This window comes from Orycteropus afer, unplaced genomic scaffold, assembly GCF_000298275.1.
Source record: "Orycteropus afer afer isolate SDZICR_OR568_19922 unplaced genomic scaffold, OryAfe1.0 scaffold00001, whole genome shotgun sequence".
In the NCBI taxonomy this organism is placed as follows: Eukaryota; Metazoa; Chordata; class Mammalia; order Tubulidentata; family Orycteropodidae; genus Orycteropus; species Orycteropus afer.
In genome coordinates, this window is record NW_006921588.1 from 5,057,388 (window position 1) to 5,079,787 (window position 22,400).

Genomic DNA, 22,400 nt, shown 5'->3' on the forward strand with positions numbered 1-22,400 from the left:
TTTGAAAACCAAGCAGAGAATGTTGTGAACTAGATGGAGTCAGGACCTGTTAATGCATTCTTGCAGGAAAATAACATGAAGATAGCAGTGTTGATTATGTGGAAATCTGTTGGCCATTTATATCTAAATGTATGTTGCTACAATTCAGTTTTTTCTGATTATTGAAATAAATCCAAACTTTTCTTAAAAATTATTTTATTTTTGTTGTTGTTGCTGTTGTTGAGAATATATACAACAAAACATAAACAAATTCAACAGTTTTTGCACATACAATTAAGTGATATTGTTTATATTCTTTGAGTTGTTCAGTCATTCTCATTCTCCTTTTCTGAGTTGTTCCTTGTCCATTAATGTAAGCTCATTGCTTCCTCATCTAAACTTTCAAGTTTCTCTTGTCAGTTTGATCTTATATAGATAGATCTTGAAAAGAGCATAATGTTGGAGGTTGACATATTTTACTACTTAAGCAAAATTATTGTTTGGTAAAGACCAAACTCTTATTTTCTGTTTTGTGCCCTTACACATGGAAACAATTTTCTCCCTTAATGAAACTGAATGACAGCAAGTGTATACTGCAGACTTACTCATTAGTGAGTGAAAACCAGAGATAGTTTCAAAAGAGCAACTTTATTAGTCTTGGGTATATTAATACAGATGATATAGATAACCAATTTAGAATTGATCATAATGGTTTCAAATTTTAGTGCTTCTAAGTCCATTATTAGCCAACTATTGTTGTTTTAGGTGCCATCCAGTTGGCTCCAACTCATAGTGACGCTATGTATAACAGAATGAAACACTGCCCTTTCCTGTGCCATCCTCACAGTCTTTGCTATGCTTGAGCCAATCATTGCTGCTACTGTGTCAGTCCATCTTATTTACGGTCTTCCCTCTTTTGCTGACCCTCAACTTTACCAGCATGATATCCTTCTCCAGGGAGTGGTCCCTTCTGACAGCATGATCAAAGTATGTGAGATGAAGTCTGGCCATTCTCATTTCTAAGGAACATTCCAACTGTGCTTCCAAGACAGATTTGTTCATTCTGGCAGTCCATGGTATTTCAATGTTCTTTGCCTACACTGTGCTACAGATGCATCAGTTCTTCTATGGTCGTCCTTATTCATTTTCCAGCTTTCACACGCACATGAAGCAATTGAAAATACCACGGCTTGGGTTAGGTGCACCTTAGTCTTGAAAGTGACATCTTTGCTCCTTAATACTTTAAAGAAGTCATTTGCAGTATAATAGCTCAGTGTAACACGTCATCTGATTCCTTGACTGCTGCTTCCATGGGCATTGATTATGGATCCAAGTAAAATGAAATTCCTAACAACTTCAAACTTTTCTCCATTTATCTTGATGTTGCTTATTGGTCCAGTTGTGAGGATTTTTGTTTTCTTACGTTGAGGTGCAATCCATACAAAAGGCTGTAATTGATCTTCAGCAGAAAGTGCTTCAAGTCATCTTCACTCCCAGCGAGCAAAGTTATATCACCTGCTGATCACAGGTTTTTAGTGAGTTTTCCTCCAATCTTGATGCCACGTTCTTCTTCACATAGTCCATCTTCTTGACTTATTTGCTCAGGCATACAGATTGAATAGTATGATGAAAGATACAACCCTACCACACACCTTTCCTGATTTTAAACCATGCAGTATCCCCTTGTTCTGTTCAAATGACAGCTTTTTTGTCTATGTACAGGTTCCTCACGAACACAATTAGGTGTTCTTGAATTCCCATTCTTCGCAATGTTATCCATAATGTGTTATGATCCACATAGTCAGATGCCTTTGCATAGTCAATAAAACATAGGTAAACATCTTTCTGGTATTCTGTGCTCTCAGCTGAGAGCCATCTCACATCAACAATGATATCCATTGCTCTACATTCACTTCTGAATCCAGCTTGAATTTCTGTAAGTTCCCTGTCAATATACTTCTGCATGTGTTTTTAAATTATCTTCAGCTGAATTTTACTTGTGTGTGATATTAATGATGGGAGCTTTGATGGTGTAGTGCCTAAGGCATTTGACTGCTAACCAAAAGGCTAGCGGTTCAAACCCACCAGTCGCTCCTCAGAATGAAGATTGGGCAATCTTCTTCCATAGATATACTGCCTGGGAAACCCAAGGAGGGGTCACTATGAGTCGGATCTGACTGACAGCAGTGAGTTTGTTTTTTTTTTTCCAAAGATATTAATGATATTGTTTGATACTTTCTGTATTTTTTTGATCACCTTTCTTTGGAATGGGCACAAAAATGGATCTCTTCCGGTTGGTTGGCCAAGTAGTTATCTTCCAAATTTCTTGGCATAAATAAGTGACCACCTCCAGTGCTGACAGACTGCATCTCCATAGGTCTCCATTTTTGGTGTTTTCATGCAGGTTTTTCCACTAGTTGGAGTCCAGTCCACTTCTGTATCCTTCTTTTCAACGCTCAGAGCTCCAGGATTACCCTCTGTATGTGTGTTAATTGGTTCCCCTTTTCTTTGTTGAAGAGGGTCTGTACAGTTTTTCTGCCTGTTCTGCCATCTTACTGGAACTTTCTCCTGAGTCTTGATTTTTAACTCTATAATTCATTCATCCTTAGGTATTTTCCACAAGTGCCAAATTTAACCTCTTATGCAGAAGAGAGGTGAAATCATTTGAATCATTGGCTCCATTGAAAATGTTAGCAATTGTTAATTCACTGGGCAAGAGTTGCATCATGAGTTTCATATTTTTATAAAATTAAAAAGCCAAGTGTAATACATCTTTTTTACATGGATTCTTTATGTTTTAGAACTTTACTTTGCAAATGGCAAACAATCAGATAATAGCGTTTTTTGAGTGTTAGTTCACTAAGGTTTTTATTTGCAAATAGATGATTTGAAAAATGTCAAATAGAGGAATTATTTGAAGAAAAATAGGCTTTGAATGATTGAAAAAGACTTTGTGTATTCTTAATGATAGCATTGTTAAAACTATGCTAATAACATAAATGTAAAACAGAATTTTCAAGTTAAAATTTTGTTGCGCAACCTCTAGTAATTTTTTTTTTTTAGCTTCTGTTGAAGACAAAGGAAAATATTAAAACTCAATCACTGCTGAAAAACTTGACTTGTTAGCTTATTGCTAGACACTGGCATTTTTATTAACTTCAGGGTTGATGTATGATTCTTGGAAAGGTAATAGATAACCTTTCCCTGTTTGCTTGCTAGTAACAAAATAAAATAAAAAGACTCAGATTTCTTCACATTTTTTCTTGATTCAATAATGGAAGATCCCTACCAACTAGAAAGCTGGTAGCTTTCTCTTTGTTAACAATTATGCTGCTTTTTGATCAGTAATTTTTTTTTTTTCATTAACTAGAGACTGCAAATCTTAGAAAACAAATGGACAAAAGGACTGGGCTGGAGGAACCAGAGGTGTTGTAGTGTATTGTATCCTGGGAAGTGAGGTCATATATAGCAAACAAAGTACTGTTGACAGAGGTAAAGACCAAAACTTTCAGTAACTTTGATACAAAAAATTGCCATTCTCAAAATTCCATCTGTTCAATGTTTCAGAGATTTAGTCTGTATTTGCCAGTGTCTCACTATCTTGATCATGGTAGCTTTATAGTAAAGTTTTGCAGTTGGATAGTTGTGGTCCTCCAACTCTGTTCTACAGTGTTGTGTAGGTTATTCTTGGTCATTTGCCTTTCCATATAAACTTTAAAATCAGTTTGTTGATAATCCCCAAATAACTTGCCAGAATTTTGATTCAGATTGCATTGAATCCTTAGATAAGTCAGGAAGAATTGATATATTAATAATATTCAGTCTTATCCATGAATAGAGCATATCTTGCTATTTACTTAGCTAGTCTTTGATTTCCTCATATAAATTCTGCATATGTTGTTGTTAGCTGCTGTGGAGTTGGCCTCTGATTCATGGCAACCCATAGACAAGGGAGGGTAAAGCTGCCTGGTTTGTACCATCCCTTTGATTGGTTGTGGAGGTGATTCTTGTGATATGTAGGGTTTTCACTGCTGATTTTTGGAAGTAGCTCACTAGACCTTTCTTCCTACTTTTTCTTAGTTTGGAGGCGCTGGTGGAACCTTTTCCTCATCATAGTAACACACACGCCCCCACTGACAGATGGGTGGTGACTGTGCACGATGTGCATTGGCTGGGAATTGAACCGTAGTCTCTGGCTTGGAAGAGGGGAGAATTCTGCCACCGAACCCCCATTGTTCCCCTCCACATGGAAGGGGGAATCCTGCCACTGGAGCACGGCTGCCCCCAGGAGCATTTGGAGGGCTTATTAAACCCCACTTAAGTCAGTCTGAAGTGTGGCATTTCTAACAAGTTCCCAGATGATGATGCTGGTTAGGATGGAACTTGAAGAACCACTACTACAAGGTGTATAGTATAAACTAGAGTGTATTGTACCCTGGGAAGTGAGGTCATATATAGCAAACAAAATACTGTTGACAGAGGTAAAGACAAAAACTTTCAGTAACTTTGATACAGAAAATTGTCATTTTCAAAATTCCATCTGTTCAATATTTCAGAGATTTAGTCTGTATTTGCCAGTGTCTCACTATCTTGATCATGGTAGCTTTATAGTAAAGTTTTGCAGTTGGGTAGTGGCAGTCCATAGTTTGTTGCTCAAAAGATGTTTAAGAATTTTTAGTTGAATTTTACTATTGCACGTAATTTAACATACACATATTTCAATTGTGATAAAGAAGTGTAAGAATAAAATAGGGCAAATATAGCTTAAGAAAAGTGTACTGATGGTAATTATCTTTATTGTGACTGATCAATTAATTGTTTCCTGTAATGATACCAGTTTCTGTGGAGTTGATGCCAGTGTAGAACTGTGTTCCATAAGATTTTCTTTCATTGTGATTTGGGTGAAAGTTTCCACAGGGTTTTCAATGGCTGATTTTATTGCAAGTAGATTGCCAGGACTTTCCTTTCTTCTGAGGTGCCACTGGATGAACTCAAACCTCCAGCCTTTCGGTTAGCAGCTGAGATTGTTAATTGTTTGCACCATCCAGGGATTCTTCCTTTTGTACTAAGATTTTGGTTGTCAAGAAGACTTTAACAGTCCAAGAGATGGCGCCATAGAGCTTGATATCTATGTGTGTGTGTGTGTGTGTGTGTGTGTGTGTGTGTGTCTATTTTTTTTTCCTGCTTTACCAAGTGATATATTTTCCTAGCATGAAAAATGACAGTTTTACTGCCTGCTATTGCCCACCTTGAAGAGTATAATATAATTTTATAGAGGAGATGGCTAAATTCTATTATGTTTCAGATTTCAGAGGCTGAAAGTTTACTCAATATTTTGGTGTACAATAAAATAAAAATGAATGTTGGAGTGATTCTCTACTTAATTTATTAAAATTATTTTAAATTATATCATTCCAGTGTTTCTGAGTTACTTTTTATGAATTTAGATTTGAAAGAATAGTTCAATTTTAAATAAAAATTTTAATTTCCTTTACCTAGTATTTTAAGTATCTGAGGTTACAATTTTAAAGCTAAAGCATAAGTGAGATTGTTTTAAAAATTAAAATTTCAGGTGGAGAAAATCCTTAAAGTTTATCACCATCATTTCTCCCCCAACTGAACTGGATTTAAAGAACTTACAGGTCTACCTGTTGCCGTCTCCATTCTACAGTAGAAATAAAGTTAGTGTCATGTATTCTTTCCTTTAAGATGTTGTTGTTGTGTTGTTATGTGCTGTCGAGTCAGCCCCGACTCATAGCGACCCCTCCTTGGGTATCCGGGGCAGTATCACTACGGAAGTAGATTGCTCAGCCTTCTTCCGAGGAGTGGCTGGTGGTTTGAACCGCCAGCCTTCTGGTTAGCAGTCAAGTGCCTTAGGCACTATGCTACCAGAGCTCCCTTCCTTTAAGATACTGCTAACAAAAGTGTTTTGTGATCATTAAATGGAAAGTTAAAAGTTTTAAAGTACATTTTAGAAAGGATGTGTTCTAATGAATAGAAAAGTGAGAATTGAAATGGAATAGGAACAATGAGTATATACAATATTCCAGTTACTTCTTGGAAGACACAAACCAGCCACGTGGGAATTTGGGAGCTACTGTTTCACATTAAGTTCAGCTACTTCTTGTTGTTGTGCACTGCCATGGAGTCGAACCCAACTCATAGCATCCCTCCTTGGGTTTCCGAGGCAGTATCACTATGGAAGGAGATTGTCCATCCTTCTTTCGGGGGAGTGGCTGGTGGGTTTGAACCGCCAGCCTTCTGGTTAGCAGTCAAGTGCCTTGGGTGCTATGCTACCAGAGCTCTTAAGTTTGTTGTAGTTGTTGTTATGTGCCGTCAAGTCGGACCCAACTCATAGCGACCCCTCCTTGGGTTTCCGAGGCAGTGTCACTACGGAAGTAGATTGCCCAACCTTCCTTCCGAGGAGTGGCTGGTGGGTTTGAACCTCCAGCCTTCTGGTTAGCAGTCAGTGTCATTAAGACACTTTTTTTTTCTTGTTTGAAAAGAATTAGCAGTCTTCAAAGATAGTATCTTATTAATTTTGCTAAGGTTTCTAAGACATAATAGGTACTTCTTTCCACAGTTTTAAAAGGTACCTCTTTTTGCTGCTGTTGGTGACAATTGAATAGATGACATTTTAAGAAACCATTTTTTATTATAATGAAGTGCTAGATTTTTTTTTAACAGCAACTAGACAATGGGACTTGAGATTTTATGAAAGATGAAAGCATTTTATTAATTAAAGAAGAATTTTAGAGAAACTTGAGTTTAACTTATTTGATATAATTCCTTCCACCACCCCATGCCATTTAAATCTCTTGATTTTTTTTTCCTTTAAATCAGTATAAAATTCCTTAAATGTCTGCATTATATAATACCCTGGGAGATAGGCCCGGTCATTCTTAAATGAGAAAAACAGCAAAGAAGTTTCGAAAAGATCAAATATAAAATTGTTAACAAAACCTGGAAAAGCTTTTTTTTTTTAACATAGTAGATAAGTGTATTAACTGTACAGCATGGTGATTATTACTGCTCATTACGTGGCAGTGGGTCATCCTAAAGGTCTTCATCCTTGTCTTCAGGTTGAGTAGGCTGAGGACCAGGAAGAGGAGGGAGACTGGTCGTGCTGTCTTCAGGGTGGCAGAGGCAGAAGAGGCAAAAGAGCTAGAAGGGAGGCAGGAAAAGGCAGGCATGCTCAGTGTAACTTTCTGGATTTATTCATCGTAATTTCTGTGTGACTTTTTTGCCTTTTCATTTCTCAAAATGTTTCTATACAGTCCCATTCCTTCCACCATTTGCTTTAGTTTTAGTGCCCATATCATAAAAGGGTCCAAAGAAGTCAAAAGCAGTTTTGAATAATCAGAACTCTTCTGGCAGGTTGTCTAATGTCAGTTTGTTTTCTAGTACTGCTTCTTCTGTGTCGTCTTCCTCATTGTTTGGCACTGGTTCTGAAGCACACATCTCCATCACCTTGTCTTCTATTAATTCTAGTATGGTGTGTATTAGCTCTTGAATGTCTCCAAAATAGGTGTCTCGAGACAAATTTGCTTTTAAGTATACCTGCACAGTTCAAACTCTTGTTGTTCAAGGATCAACTGTACTCCATTTTGGGAACTAGAACTTTAATTCTCTTGTTATTGTTGTTACGTGCTGTGGAGTCAGACCTGACTCACAGCGACCCCTCCTTGGGTTTCCAAGATGGAATCACTATGGAAGTAGATTACCCAACCTTCCTTCTGAGCAGTGGCTATTGGGTTTGAACCACCAGCCTTCTAGGTAACTCTCTAGGAGTGTGGAAATTCTTGGCAACTTTTACAGGTTTATCAATTCTCAGATCTACAGGGAGCCTCCCCCTACCCCCACTCTGGACATTTCCTGTTGGTCATATTGGGTAAGAGTTGTTTGTTTTTGTTGTTGTTGTTAATTTTGCTTGTTTGTTTTTAACTATGAAAGGAGCCTAGGTTTTAGGTGCCTCTCACTCTGTCTCCATTCCACCCCCACCATGTTGAGGTGGATTATCTGTGGTTTTTGAGGGCTCTGTTCCCTAATGATGCAGCAGACAGTTTCAGAGAGAAGAAAGAGGGAGGGGAACTTGTCTTGCTCATAAATTCATTTCCCTGAAGATATAGGTAGTGATTAAGGCATTTGGCTGCTAACCAAAAGGTCAGTGGTTCAAACCTATCAGCCCCTCTGCAGAAGAAAAATGAGGCAGTTTGCTTCTGTAAAAATTTATAGCCTTGGAAACCCAACAGGGGTTGCTATACCTCAGAATCAACTTGATGGCAACGAGTTTAATGATACACAGTCATGTGGACATGTAAGATTGGAGACTAACTAAGAGTACATTCTAATTTTAGCCATTTTTTGAGATTTTTCTCAACTATTTTATTTAACCTTCTGGTTAGCAGTCAAGTGCCTTGGGTACTACACCACCAGAGCTCCCCTTTATTTTATTTAACCAGTAAAACTTATTGGATGTCTACTATGAAGACCAAAGTGGATGACAGAAGAGACTCTGAACCTTGCCCTTGAGCGGAGAATAGCTAAAGCAAATGGAAGAAATGAAAAGGTAAAAGGCTGAACAGAAGATTTCAAAGAGCAACTCGAGTAGACAAAGCCAATTACTATAATGAAATGTGCAAAGACCTGGAGTCTGAAAACCAAAAAGGAAGAACATGCTCGGCATTTCTCAAACTGAAAGAACTGAAGAAAAAATTTAAGCCTCGAGTTGCAATATTTAGAGATTCTATGGGCAAAATATTGAATGATGCAGGAAACATCAAGAGAAGATGGCAGGAATACACAGAGTCACTGTACCAAAAAGAACTGATCAATCTTCATCCATTTCAGGAAGTGGCATATGATCTAGAACCAATGGTAATGAAGGAAGAAGTCAAAGCTGCAATGAAAGAACTGGTGAAGAACAAGGCTCCGGTAATTGATGGCTTACCGATTGAGATATTTCAACAAACAGATGCCCCATTGGAGGCACTCGCTCAGTTATGCCAAGAGATTTGGAAGACAGCTACCTGGCCGACTGACTGGAAGAGATCCATATTTGTGCCCATTCCAAAGAAAGGTGATCCCACAGAATGTGGAAATTATAGAACAATATCATTAATATTGCACACAAGTAAGATCTTACTGAAGATAATTCAGAAACATTTGCAGCAGTATATTGACAGAGAACTTCCAGAGGTTCAAGCTGGATTCAGAAGAGGACGTGGAACAAGGGATATCATAGGTGTTGTCAGATGGATCTTGGCTCAAGGCAAAGAATACCAGAAAGATGTTTACTTGTGTTTTATTGACTATGCAAAGGCATTTGATTGTGTGGATCATGACAAATTATGGATAACATTGAGCAGAATGGGAATTTCCAAGCACTTGATTGTATTCATGAGGAATCTGTACCTTGACCAGGAGGCTGTCGTTCAAACAGAACAAGGGGACACTACGTGGTTTAAAATCAAGAAGGGAGTGCGTCAGGGTTGTATCCTTTCTCCACACTTATTCAATCTATATGCTGAGCAAATAATCTGAGAAGCTGGACTATATGAAGAAAAACATGGTATCAGGATTGGAGGAAGAATCATTAACAACCTGAGATATGCAGACGATACAACTTTGCTTGCTGAAAGTGAGGATGACTTAAGGCACCTACTAATGAAGGTTGAAGAATACAGTCTGCAGTATGGATTACGTCTCAATATAAAGAAAACAAAAATCCTCACAACTGGACCAATGAGCAGCATCACAATAAATGGAGAGAAGATTGAGGTTGTCAAAGAATTCACATTGCTTGGTTCTACAATCGATGCCAACGGAAGCAGCAGTCAGGACATGAGACGACACGTAGCATTGGGAAAGTCAACTGCGAAGGAACTGTATCAAGTGCTGAGGAGCAAGGATATCTCCTTGAGGACTAAGGTGCGCCTGACACAAGCCATGATATTTCCAATCGCCTCGTATGCATGTGAGAGCTGGACACTGAATAAGGAAGACCGAAGAAGAGTTGATGCTTTTGAGTTGTGGTGCTGGCGAAGAATGCTGAAAGTACCGTGGACTGCTAAAAGAACTAACAGATCTGTCCTGGAGGAAGTGCAGCCAGAATGCTCCTTGGAAGCAAGAAGGGCCAGACTTCGTCTCACCTATTTTGGTCATGTTGTCAGAAGGGACCATTCCCTGGAGAAGGATGTCATGCTTGGTAGGGTGGAGGGTCGACGAAAGAGGCCTTCAACGAGATGGATTGACACGGTGCCTGCGATGATGGGCTCAAGTATAGCAGGGATTGTGGGGCTGGCGCGGGATCGGGCAGTGTTTCGTTCTGCTGTGCATGGGGTCAGTATGAGTCGGAGACGACTTGACGTCATTTAACAACAACAACAACATGTGATAGATAGTGGTTAGATGCTGGGTATAAAGTAGTGAATCAGACAGACATATTCACTTTCTTCATGAGCTTACCGTCTACAGAGACAAGTCCAGAAATATGTAGAAGGGTACCAGCTTTAATGTGTGTGTATTTGTGAGTAGTTACTGATGGGGGTGGTGGAGGGAAAGCATCTTGGAGGAAGTTATATGTAAGCTGAGACTTAAAGAAATAGTTACCCCAAAGCAAAAAACACACTGCTATCAAGTCAATTTGGACTCATAGTGACACTCTAGAACAGAGGAGAAGTGCCCCACAGGGTTTCCAAAGTTGTAAATCTTTATGGAAGCAAACTACCTCCTTTTTCTCCATTGAGTGGCTGGTGGGTTTGAACTGCTGACCATTTAGTTAGCAGCTGAATGCTTTAACCACTGCACTGCCAGGAAAAAACAAGACATTTTTTCTTGGCAAGGGAGCAGAGAAATGTGATATGTGGTTGGTGCAGATGTGTAAATGAGCCAGTAGGTATGGAAGGAGCAGTTTACAAAGGAGAAAACCACAATACCAATCCCACTGCCACCATGTCGATTCCAGCTCATAGTGACCCTCATTGGATTTCTGAGGTGGTAAATCTTTATGGAAGTAGATTGTCTAGTCTTACTTTCACGGATTGGCTGGTGGGTTTGAATCACCAACCTTCTGGTTAGCAGTCAGATGTCTTAGCACTGTGCTACCAGAGCTCCTTGTACAAAGGAGAAGGAATGACAAATGTGAAAAGGAAATGTGAGAGAGAATGTATATTCAGGGGAAGCTCATTGTTCTTAAATTTTGGAGTCTGGAGGAGGGAGTGGTAAAGAAGGAGAGGTCAGAGAGGTAAGCAAGAAGCCAGATCACTGCCCTCTGAAACTCAGGTTGCTACCTGGGCAAGAAATATAACTTGGTATACTACGCTGTACAGCTTATGGTTCTGTGACATGAATTAGTTCCTGTGCTATTGGTAAATGGAGGAATAATGCTAGAATAATGCAGAAGTTGTATTAGTTCATTTGTTGTTGTTGTTATGTTCTGTCAAGTCGGACTCAACTTATAGCGACCCCTCCTTGGGTTTCCCAGGCAGTATCACTACGGAAGTAGATTGCCCAACCTTCCTTCCAAGGAGTGGCTGGTGGGTTTGAACCTCCAGCCTTCTGGTTAGCAGTCAAGTGCCTTTGGCATTATGTTACCAGAGCTCCTATATTGGTTCATAAGCAGTTTTTTTCCATTGAGAGGAGGTAGAATTGTGGGAATGAAATACAGTCTTCAGCTAGAAAGGAAAATGGTGCTCAGCTCAGTTGTACTGTGAGTAGGAATTCTCATATATTATATATATTCTCATTATATATTATTATATTCACATTATGTGAATTATTATATTGAGCTAATAGCCTATTAAGGAGGCTCTGGTGGCAAAGTGGTTAACACATTTGGCTGCTAACCCAAAAGTGTCAAACTGGTGGTTTGAGCTCACCAGTTCCTTAGCAGGAGAAAGACAGGCAATCTGCTTCCATAAAGATTTACAGCCTTGGAAACCCCATGGGGTAGTTCTCCTGTGTCCTATAAGGTCACTATGTGTTGGAATCAACTTGATGGCAGTGGGTTTTTGGTTAAAAAGCCTATTAATATATTGATAGAATGCGGGAAACAAAAAGGCTTTGTTTTTACTGTGGAGTCTGCTGATTTGAATGCTAATCTAAAACATGTGGTCTCAGAAATACATTATGGCACTTACTTTAGAGTTAAGATATTTTCATACTATAGTGAAATAATGTATGATGAAAAAGCGATTTGAATTTCTAACAAAATATACTCTCTTTTCAAAGCACCATTTGTAATCCCAACTCTCGCATATTCTCAGTTAACTGTGATGCAGTGTTCATTCTGAGCAGAAGCTTACTCATTCTCTGATTAAAATTTAAATTCGTGACACTTTGTGCAAGTCACATTACCCCATTGTGGGACTTTCTGCGTTGTTTTCTTAACTGTAGTTGTCTGCTCAGTTTACTTTAGAACATTTATTTTTTGCATCAAGCTGAATTGTTTTACATGTGTCTGTGTTTGTTGTAGGGGAATTCGTATATTATCACCACTCTTCTGTTTGATCTTGCCATTAGTATACATCATGAAGCATTGACTACATAACTTTAAATATCCTTGTAATTGTCAGCTTTTTTTATTAGTAAGTTGCTTTTTTTCTAGAATAGTAATATTAACTGGAAATACAGAAGTGGATGTTTATTTCTAACATACTCGATTTTTAAGTTAATTTATCTTTTAAAGTAATTATAATTAGATCTTTAAAACCCTTTAATGCCCCCTTTGAAGAGTCTGCAAACTCATCTAGCTATGTCCTTTTATAAAAAAAAAGTTTGCCTAATTTTTGCCTTTAAGATGTCAAATTTTGAAATAGCTCTTTCATATTCATAGTGACAGAGTATGAGTTTGACTATATTTTTCTTTAGCTGTTATTTATTGGTCGATATTAGCATTCTTTATTGTTGTTGTTTTGTTGTTATGTGCCGTCAAGTCGGACCAGACTCATAGCGACCCCTCCTTGGGTTTGCAAGGCAAGTATCACTACGGAAGTAGATTGCCCCATTTTCCTTCCAAGGAGTGGCTGGTGGGTTTGAACCGCCAGCCTTCTGGTTAGCAGTCAAGTGCCTTAGGCACTATGCTACCAGAGCTCCTAGCATTCTTTATAGCAGATTATAAATAAGGCTCAAGTTCATTTTACTTTATCAACACAATATAAGCACTGTAATGCAAAAATGATTATTTAATAACCCAAGTTAAAAACAAAGAATACCAGAGTGCTTATGAGATAGCTTAAATATATTTGCAATATATTTAAAAATATGTTTAGGCATAGAAAGGTTAAATGAAAAAGGATATAAATGGAATTATATCAACACTAAAAGCACATTGCTGTATACCCACGCCTCACTTATTTACATGGTTAGGTCCCAGTCACCAGGTTGTTATATAAAATTGGTATTATATAAGTAGGACACTGAGATGGCCCCAGATGTTGGACCCTAAGACCTTCTGTGCCCCCGGTACCACTGCGCTCCTGGACCCCAAGGTTCTGCCATCAGGGCTGGTGCTTGAGCAGACCTGGGGCCCTGTGGCTGGACTAGAGACACAGTTGGCTCTGGGGCTCTGAAGATCAGCTAGGCCAGGGGATCAGGATGGTTGGTGGGAGCTGCTGCTTGTGCTCCTGACCCCCACAGCCTCCCCTCTGCAGCTTCAGACACCTGCAAGCTGGGAGGACCCCACAGAGATGAGCGACACACTCCTGGTCTTGGAGGGCTTGGAATATGAGCCTGGCAGCCTGGAGACTAAACAGCTGCTTAGGAGAGGGGCCACCAAGGCATGGCCATGAGGCAGGTGGGAGAGACTCCTTGTGAGAAGGGCCCATGAATGGTAGAGAGGCCCGAGAAGAGGTGGGAGCAGGGAATGTTGCTCCTGCTGCTCTCCTCTCCTCCGGCATCCTGGAAGAACCACATCCTGCAGCGGGAAGGGTACTCAGGGTAATTTCGGACTTATGTCATTGTCCCCATTACATAGTGATTTGTGAAAAATGACATTGATGAAATATGTGAATAATAAATAAAATCTATTAATATTCTGTTCAAAACAACTGCAGTTTGCTACAATAATTGATTATGCTTTTTTGATGATTATTTCCACTAACAAGTAGTGCTTAATGCTTCTAGGAAGAGTCAGTCATCTGTAATGCTACCTCTGTTTTGAAATAAGAGGGAATTGGGAATATAGGACATGAAGTGGAATACAGGAAACTTACTGAAAACAACTTAGCTAGAACAAAGCTATTCCAGATATCAGGTATACTTAACATACTTTTTGCACAAAAATTTCTTCTGAAATTGTGTGGTTTAGGGTTTCCTTCCAATCTATCCCTTGAATCAGGTTTCTGTGGAATATAAAGATAATTAACTTGTTTTTATAATATTTGTACATGAATTTGTTTATGTTTTAATTTTTTTTTCAATATTGTTAAACCAAATGTTTGCCTTGTTTCCCTAGGGAGTTGGTGTCTCAATTCATGGGCAATTCCGAGTGGCTACTGAAAAGACTCTCTTTGCAATGCCAGAAACAGCAATTGGTAAAATACAAAATATATATTCATCATTATTTTTAGGATTATCTTCATTTGATGCACTGAAGATTATATCCTGTTATGGAAGGAATTAATAGAATCTTGTGTACAATTCAACAGGGAAAGACCTTTTAAAAAGAAGTTAAATAGGAAGATAGTGAAACATTTTATTAGCTCACTAATTGTATCTGAAAGCATGAAAGTAAAGAGTATTTAACTGGACCTATGATCCATTTTGAGTTAATTTTTGCATGTGATGTGAGGTACAGATCAAGGTTTATTATTCTGTATATGGATATATAATCATTCCGGCACCATTGTTTGATTGCACTGCCGTATTTGTCAGTTGTCTTTGTTGATCTTGATGCCAATACCACACTCTCTTGATTACTGTAGCTTTAAAATAAGTTTTGAAATTAGTTTTAGTCCTCCAACTTTGTTCATGCCCCACCCCCAAAAAAATAAACAACTCACTGCCATCAAGTCAACTCTAACTCATAGTGACCCCATTGAGTTTTTGAGGCAGTAAATCTTTACGGAAGTAGATTGCCCCATCTTCTTTCCATGGAGTGGCTGGTGGATTTGAATGACCAGTCTTCTGGCTAGCAGACAAAGTTGATTTGTTGAGTCATTGATTTGAGACCTGGGTTGGAATTGTAAATTGATGGGTTTTAAAAATTAAACCTGTTGTCTTGTTTTCATTGTTTCCCTTGAGAAGTCTGTTGTCATCTTTATCTTTGTTCCTCTGTAAATAAATGTCTTCTTTTCTCTGTAAGCTTTTAATATTTTCTCTTCATCACTCATTTTGAGCACTTTAGATTTCTTCATATTTTTTGTGCTTTGGGCTTTTTTAGCTGCTTTATTCTATGAGTTTGTAGTTTTTGCCAAGTGCCAAGTTTAGAAAATTTTTTGTATTACTTATTCAAATATTTTTTTCTGTCTTCCTACCCCCCTTCCAGGAACTCCAAAAATATTTATATTAGGCCACATGAAATTGTTCCATAGCTCACTCACACTATATTCATTTGTTAAAATTCTCTTTTTCATTTTAGGTAGTTTCTATTCTCCTGTTTTCAAGTTCACTAATCTTTTCTTTCACAGAATCTAATCTGCCAATAATCCCATCCAGTGAATTTTTCGTCTTACACATTGTAGTTTTCATCTCTGGGAGTAAGATTGATGTCTTTGTATGTCTTCTATGTCTCTACTTAACTCTTTGAACATATAGGCTAAGTTATACTGACTGTGTCAATGTTTTTGCTAATTCTTAGTTCAGTTAAGTGCAATGATTGATTGATTTATCCCCTCATTATGGACAGTCTTCCTCTATTTCTTTAGATGTCTGATAATTATTATTATTATTAGATTTTAGACATTGTAAATTATACATCGGAGTTGATGGATATTTTTGTATTTATTTTTTAATTTGTTGTATACACCGCAAAACATACACCAATTGAACAATTTCTACATGTACAATTCAGTGACATTGATCACATTCTTCAAGTTGTACATCTCACCTTCCTTTTGTTGTTTCCCCATTATCATAAATTCACTGCCCTCTAAGGCCCCTATCCAATCTTTCGAATTGCTATTGTCAATTTTATCCCATATAGATAGTTAGTAAAAGAGCATAATGCTTAATGCAGGCATTTTTCACTAGTTAAGCTAAACTATTGTTTTGTTTTTGAGAAGATTTCAGTGGATATTTTTGGTTTAAGGTTTTTTTTTGTTTTTTTTTTTAAGTGTAGCTGTGGAGGTTGCTTATGTACAACCGGACAACTCCTGGGATTTGGTTCCTTGGTTTGGCATTAGGGCCATGTTCCAGTTTATGGGCCTAATAACATGTTCAGTGCTTCTGTTCTAAACCTCCTAGCTTATTGCATAGTGTCTGGGGTCTTAAAAGTTTGCTACTGACCACCGAGACACAGCAATCGGTCTTTATTTGCTTAAAGCAACAGAGGAAGGAGAGTTAGGAATAAGAGGAGGATATGGAATGTGTGGCTAATTGCTTCCATGAACAATTGTCTCCTTTGCCATAAGGCCAGAACTAGATGGTGCCTGGCTCCCATTACTGAACATTTTGATCAAAGATTCTATAGAAGAAGCCTGTTCAAAATGGGGAAATGTTGAACAGAATTTCAAATTCTCATGGACTCCAGACTTTCTGTAGTCATGGGGGCTGGGTGAACCCCTGAAACCACTGCCCTCAGATAATCTTTGAACCTTAAAACAAAAATATCTCCCGAATTTTTCTGTTTTTTTTTTTTAAATTGTGATTTGGGTGAACATTTACAGAGCAAATTCATTTTCTATATAGAAGTTCATACATATTTTGTTTCATGAGGTTGATTGCAATCCCCATAATGCAATAGCTCCCTTCCCACTTCCTCCCTGTAGTTACCTTTTCCCTGTCTTTTGTCCTGTGCATTCCTGCCTTCTGAGCTATCTCCCTGTGCAAATACTGACCTTCTGATCTCCCATGATTGACTGTTGTAAGGATTATACTTACCTGGTATAAATGTTCACCTTAAAATTCTTCTGTTTTTGTGTTCTTACTAATATTGTTGCGCTTTCTTCTAGGATGAAATTAAGTTACTTGGAAACAGGTTGATCCCTGTGGCCTTTTAAAATTTGTTATACATGTCTAGAACAGTGCTTATGCTCAAGCTAATTCTCCAGGACTGAGGCAAAACTCTTATTTGTATTATAGCCAGTGCCTCATGAATTATAAATTTTTCCTCCCTGGTTGGTGGAAACAGGCACTATTCCCAGCCCTGTGTGAGTTCCCAGTCAGTATTATCCCTGTAATCTGATTGTGTGGTTCTTTCCATTGCCTCAGGTAATTTCTTTAAACAGATGTATAAGCTAAATACTGAAGGAAGACTCTGCAATTCTCCAGAGTTTTCTCTCTGAGCAAACAGTTTTCTCTCTGAGCAAACAGTTTTCTCTGGTATCTTATCTAGCTGTTAAGTTTCATCTCAAATCAGTCACTCTGCTGAACCTGAAAACTCTCTCAAGGCACAAACCTGATGCAATTGTAGGGTTTACCTTTTTGTTTTCTGTCTGTTAGGGATCACTTTCCTTTATTATCTGGTATCCAGTGTCTTGAAACTATTGTTTCCAAATTACATCTGTTTTTCTAGTTATTTCAGGTAGGAGAGTAACTCTGGTCCAACACTCCATCTTGTCCAAAGTGTAATTCTCCCAGATAGCTTCTTTAGATTAGATGGATAAAGAGCGTCTCTGAGAAGCCTGACAAGTGAAAGCTGGTTTTATTAATATTTGAAAGAATATTGTGATGCTGAGAGAAAATTTAGTGCAGAGGCTCTAAGATGAGAATGAACTTTGAGTGTTGAAGGACAAAATGGAGGCAGTTGTAACTGAAGCAAGGCAGGAATGACACACATGCTTTTGAAAAGGTGCATGGGGCCTCTTGAACAGGTATATAGGGTCGCTATGAGTCGGATCTGACTCCATGGTAGTGAGTTTGGTTTTTTGGTTTTGGTGAAGAGTTTAGCTTTGAACTAAGTATTATGGGAATCCATTGGAGAATTTAAAGAAGAGAGTGGCATGATCTAGTTTACATTTTAATATCCTCCTCCTGGTTGCTTTGAGGTTAATGGATTGTAGGGATGCAAGAGTAGAAGCAGGGAGACTGGTTAAAGAGGTCCTAACAGTACTCTAGAGTTGTGTTGTCCAGTATAGTAATCATTAGTCACATGGCTACCTAAGTATAAATTAAATCTAAATAAACTAAAAAGCTTAGTTCCTTGGTTGTACCAACCACATTTGAAGTGTTTAAGAGTCACACAAGGGTAGTGGCTTCTTTACTGGATACTACGGATTATTGAACATTTTCAAAATTACAGAAAGTTCTATTGGACAGCAAAGATCTAAAGAGAGAAAATTATGGCTTGGAATGGTGTGGGAGTACAGAGTTGGAATAGAGTAGATAGACTGAAAAATGCTTTAGAGTAGAATTAACTGACCTTCTGATGTTAAGATTCAGGAATGTATCCACGGTGTCTAGTGTGAGCTACTGAATGGATGAGACCAATTAGTGTAGGGACAGTGTAATTTGAGGGATAGAAAAGAATTAGTTTGGGCCGTGTTATACGTGATATTCTTATTAGTTATCCATGTGGTTATGAGAAGAAGGCAAATCTAAGAGTTTAACATTCAAGGGAAAAGGTGTAACAGGACATAAAGATTTGGGCATAATCAACATATAAATGTTACCAAAGCCATAGCAGAATCTCCAAGTCATGTAGAGGTTAACATGTTTGGCTGCTAAAAGGCTGGAGGTTCAAATCTACGTAGAGGCACCTCAGAAGAAAGGCCTGGTAACACACTTTCCAAAATCAGCCATTGAAAGCGCTCTGGAGCACATGGGGTCCTCATGATCAGAATCAACTCAACAGAAATTGTTTGTTTTAAGCATCCAAGCTAAAGAAAATGTGTATGTAGGGAAGAGGAAGTAGCCCTAAAATGAGGCCTAAGCAGATAAAGCCTAAGTAAAGCAAAGCAGCATTTAGAGGTCAAGCGGAGGAAGTGGAACTAGCAAGGAAGACTGAGACAAAACATCCATGGAGACAAAAGGTGGAGGGAGAAAAATACAGTGCCACGGAAGGTAAGAAAGTGTTTGAGGATGGAACATGTGATCATTTGGGCAGAATGATGCTGAGGGTCTAAAGCAGGAAGGACTGTAGAATGTTGGAGGAACTGAAAGAAGACTAGGGAGGTTGGGATATAGTGAGTAGGTGATGGAGGCCTTAAAAATTTTGATAAAGATGTTGTTTTTTGTCTAAGAAAAATAGGCAGCCACTGAAAGGTTGTAAGCAGTAGAATGCAAGAATTTGATTAATATTTCTGTTTCTAAAAGATCACTTGCTCTTGTGTGTAAAACCATTTGGAGAAGGACCAATTGGGAGGCTATTATAGTATGTAATGGTTTTAATTAAGGTGGTGGAGATAGAGATGGATGGATATGAGTTGCAGTTAGGAGGTAGAATCAACGGGATTGGCTTATTCTGTTGTTATTAGGTGCAGAATCGGTTTCCACTCATAGCAGTGTTAAGTACAGCAGAACAAAGCACTGCCCTGTGTTGTGCTGTCCTCACAATTGTTGTGATAATTGAGCCCATAGTTGCAGCTGCTGTGTCAATCCATCCCATTGAGGGCCATCCCCTTTTTTGCTGACCTACTGCTTTACCAAGCATGATATCCTTCTCCAGGGAGTTGTCTTCTCTGACAACACATCCAAAGTATGAGGGATGAAGTCTGGCCATTCTTGTGTCTAAGGAGCAGCCAGCTGTACTTCCTCCAAGACAGATTTGTTCATTCTTCTAGCAGTCCATGTTGCAATTCAGTATTCTTCACCAGCATCACCATTGGAATACATTAATTCTTCTGTGGTCTTCTTTATTCATTGTGTAGCTCTCACAAGCATATGAGTCTGCTGAAAATACCATGGCTTGGGTCAGGCATACTTCAGTTTTCAAAGTGACATCTTTGCTCTTAAACATTTTAAAGAGGTCTGTTGCAGCAGATTTGCCCAATGTGATAACATCATTTGATTTCTTGACTGTTGCTTCCATAGGTGTTAATTGCAGGTCCAAGTAAAATGAAATCCTTGACAACTTCAGTCTTTTCCTCATTTATCATGATATTGCTTATTCTTCTAGTTGTGAGGATTTTGGTTTTATTTATGTTGTGTTGCAATCCATTCTGAAGGCTCTCTGATCTTCATCAGTATGTACTGCAAGTTGTCTTCACTTTCAGCAAGCAAAGTTTTGACATCTGCATATCACAGATTGCTAATGAGTGTTCCCCCAATACTGATGCTGCATTCTTCTTCATATAGTCCAGCTTCTAAAATTATTTGCCCGGCATAATGGTTAAGTATGGTGAAAGAAGACAGCCCTGATGCACACTTTTCCTGATTTTAAACCATGCAGTATCCCCTTGTTCTGTTCAGATGACAGCCTCTTGGTTTATGTACCTGTTCCTCATGAGCACAATTAAGTGTTCTGGAATTCCTGTTCTTTGTATTGTTATCCATAATTTGTTATGATCCACAAAGGCAATCAAATGCCTTTGCATAGCCAATAAAACACAGGTAAACATCTCTCTGGTATTCTTTGCTTTCAGCCAAGATTGGACATCAGCAGCGATATCCCTTATTCCATGCCTTCTTCAGAATCTAGCTTGAATTTCTGGCAGTTCCCTGTCTGTGTTCGACTGCAACAATTTTTAAATTACTTCAGCAGAATTTTACTTGCGTGTGATATTAATGATATTGTTTGGTAATTTCCACATTCTGTTGGATCATTTTTCTTTGGTATGGATGAAAATGTGGATCTCTTCCTGCCGATTGGACAGGTAGCTGTTCCCCAATTTTTTGGCATAATCGAGTGATTGCACCTGTTTGTTGAAACATATCATTGGGTATTCAGTCATTTCCTACAGGCTTTTTTTTTTCCACCAGTGCCTTGAGTGCAGCTTGGACTTTTTCCTTCAGTAACATCAGTTCTTGATCTGTTTCCTGAAATCGCTGAACACTGACTAATTCTTTTTAGCACACTGACTGTATTCCTTCCATTTTCTTTTAATGCTTCCTGCATCGTTCAATACTTTGCACATAGAATCCTTCAGTATAGCAACCCTAGACTTGAATTTTTTCTTCAGTTCTTTCAGCTTGAGAAATGCAGAGACTTTTCTTCCCCTTTGATTTTCCAATTCCAGGTCTTCACATATTTCATAAATAATACTTTGTCTTCTTGAACTGCACTTTGAAATCTTCTGTTCATCTCTTTTACTTCATCATTTTTTTCCATTTGCTTTAGTTACTCTCTTTTGAAGAGCAAGTTTCAGAGTCTCTTCTGATATCCATTTTGTTATTCTCTTCCTTTCCTGTCTTTTTAATGACCTTTTGCTTTATGTATGATGTCCTTGATGCCATCCCACAACTCATTTGGTCTTTGGTCACTGGTTTTCAGTGGATCAAATCTGTTCATGGTCTCTAAATTCAGGCAGGATATACGTAATAGGCCTGGGGCCCAGGATCGATGAGGAGTGAGCTGCAGGGATCCAGGTGAGGAGAGGGAACCCTGGCACGCCCAAAACAGCAGGGCAGGAGAACTGGAGAGAGGAGAGGAATAAGCCCGGGGACCGGCACAGACGAGGAGTGAGCCACAGGGATCCAGGTGAGGAGAGGGAACCCAGGCACACCCAAACAGCAGGGTGGGAGAACCGGAGAGAGGAGGCAAATAGGCCCAGGACCAGGACAGACGATGAGTGAGCTGCAGGGATCCAGGTGAGGAGAGGGAACCCAGGCATGCCCCAAAGCATCAGGGCAGGAGAACTAGAGAGCAGACAGGAATAGGCCCAGGGACCAGGACAGACGAGGAGTGAGCCGCAGGGATCCAGTTTAGAAGAGGGAACCGAGGCATGCCCAAAGCAGCAGGGTGGGAGAACCAGAGAGCGGAGAGGAATAGGCCCAGGGCCCAGGACCAACGAATAGTGAGCCGCAGGGATCCAGGTGAGGAGTGGGAACCCAAGCACACCCAAAGCAGCAGGGCTGAAGAGTGGGAGAAAGGGGAGGAAAAGGCCCAGGAACCGGGACAGAGGAGGAATCAGCCGCAGGGACCCAGGTAAGGGTCATAGGAGAGGTTTCCAACAGGGAGACAAACTTGTCTGTTGATTTGTCCTACTGTGGTGACATGTTGATGTGAGTTTTGAGGCTAAGCTACTGCTGTTTCAAACCCAGCAGGGTGCACATAGTGCACAGGTGTCAGCCCAGCTTACAGATTGAGACAGACTAGGAAGAAGGAAGAGGCCGTCCACTTCTCAAAGAATTGGCCAGGGAAAACCTTATGAATAGCAAAGAAA

At 39.1% G+C, this 22,400-nt stretch overlaps 1 protein-coding gene across 1 annotated transcript in view; it reads left to right on the forward strand.

Moving 5' to 3' along the window:
* HIBCH (3-hydroxyisobutyryl-CoA hydrolase) overlaps positions 1–22,400 on the forward strand; it is a 130,543-nt gene that overhangs the window by 58,924 nt on the left and 49,219 nt on the right. Inside the window, exon 8 of the mRNA XM_007950113.1 lies at positions 14,435–14,513. Within this exon, the coding sequence (XP_007948304.1) occupies positions 14,435–14,513 (79 nt within the window). The remainder of the gene's footprint in view (positions 1–14,434; positions 14,514–22,400) is intronic.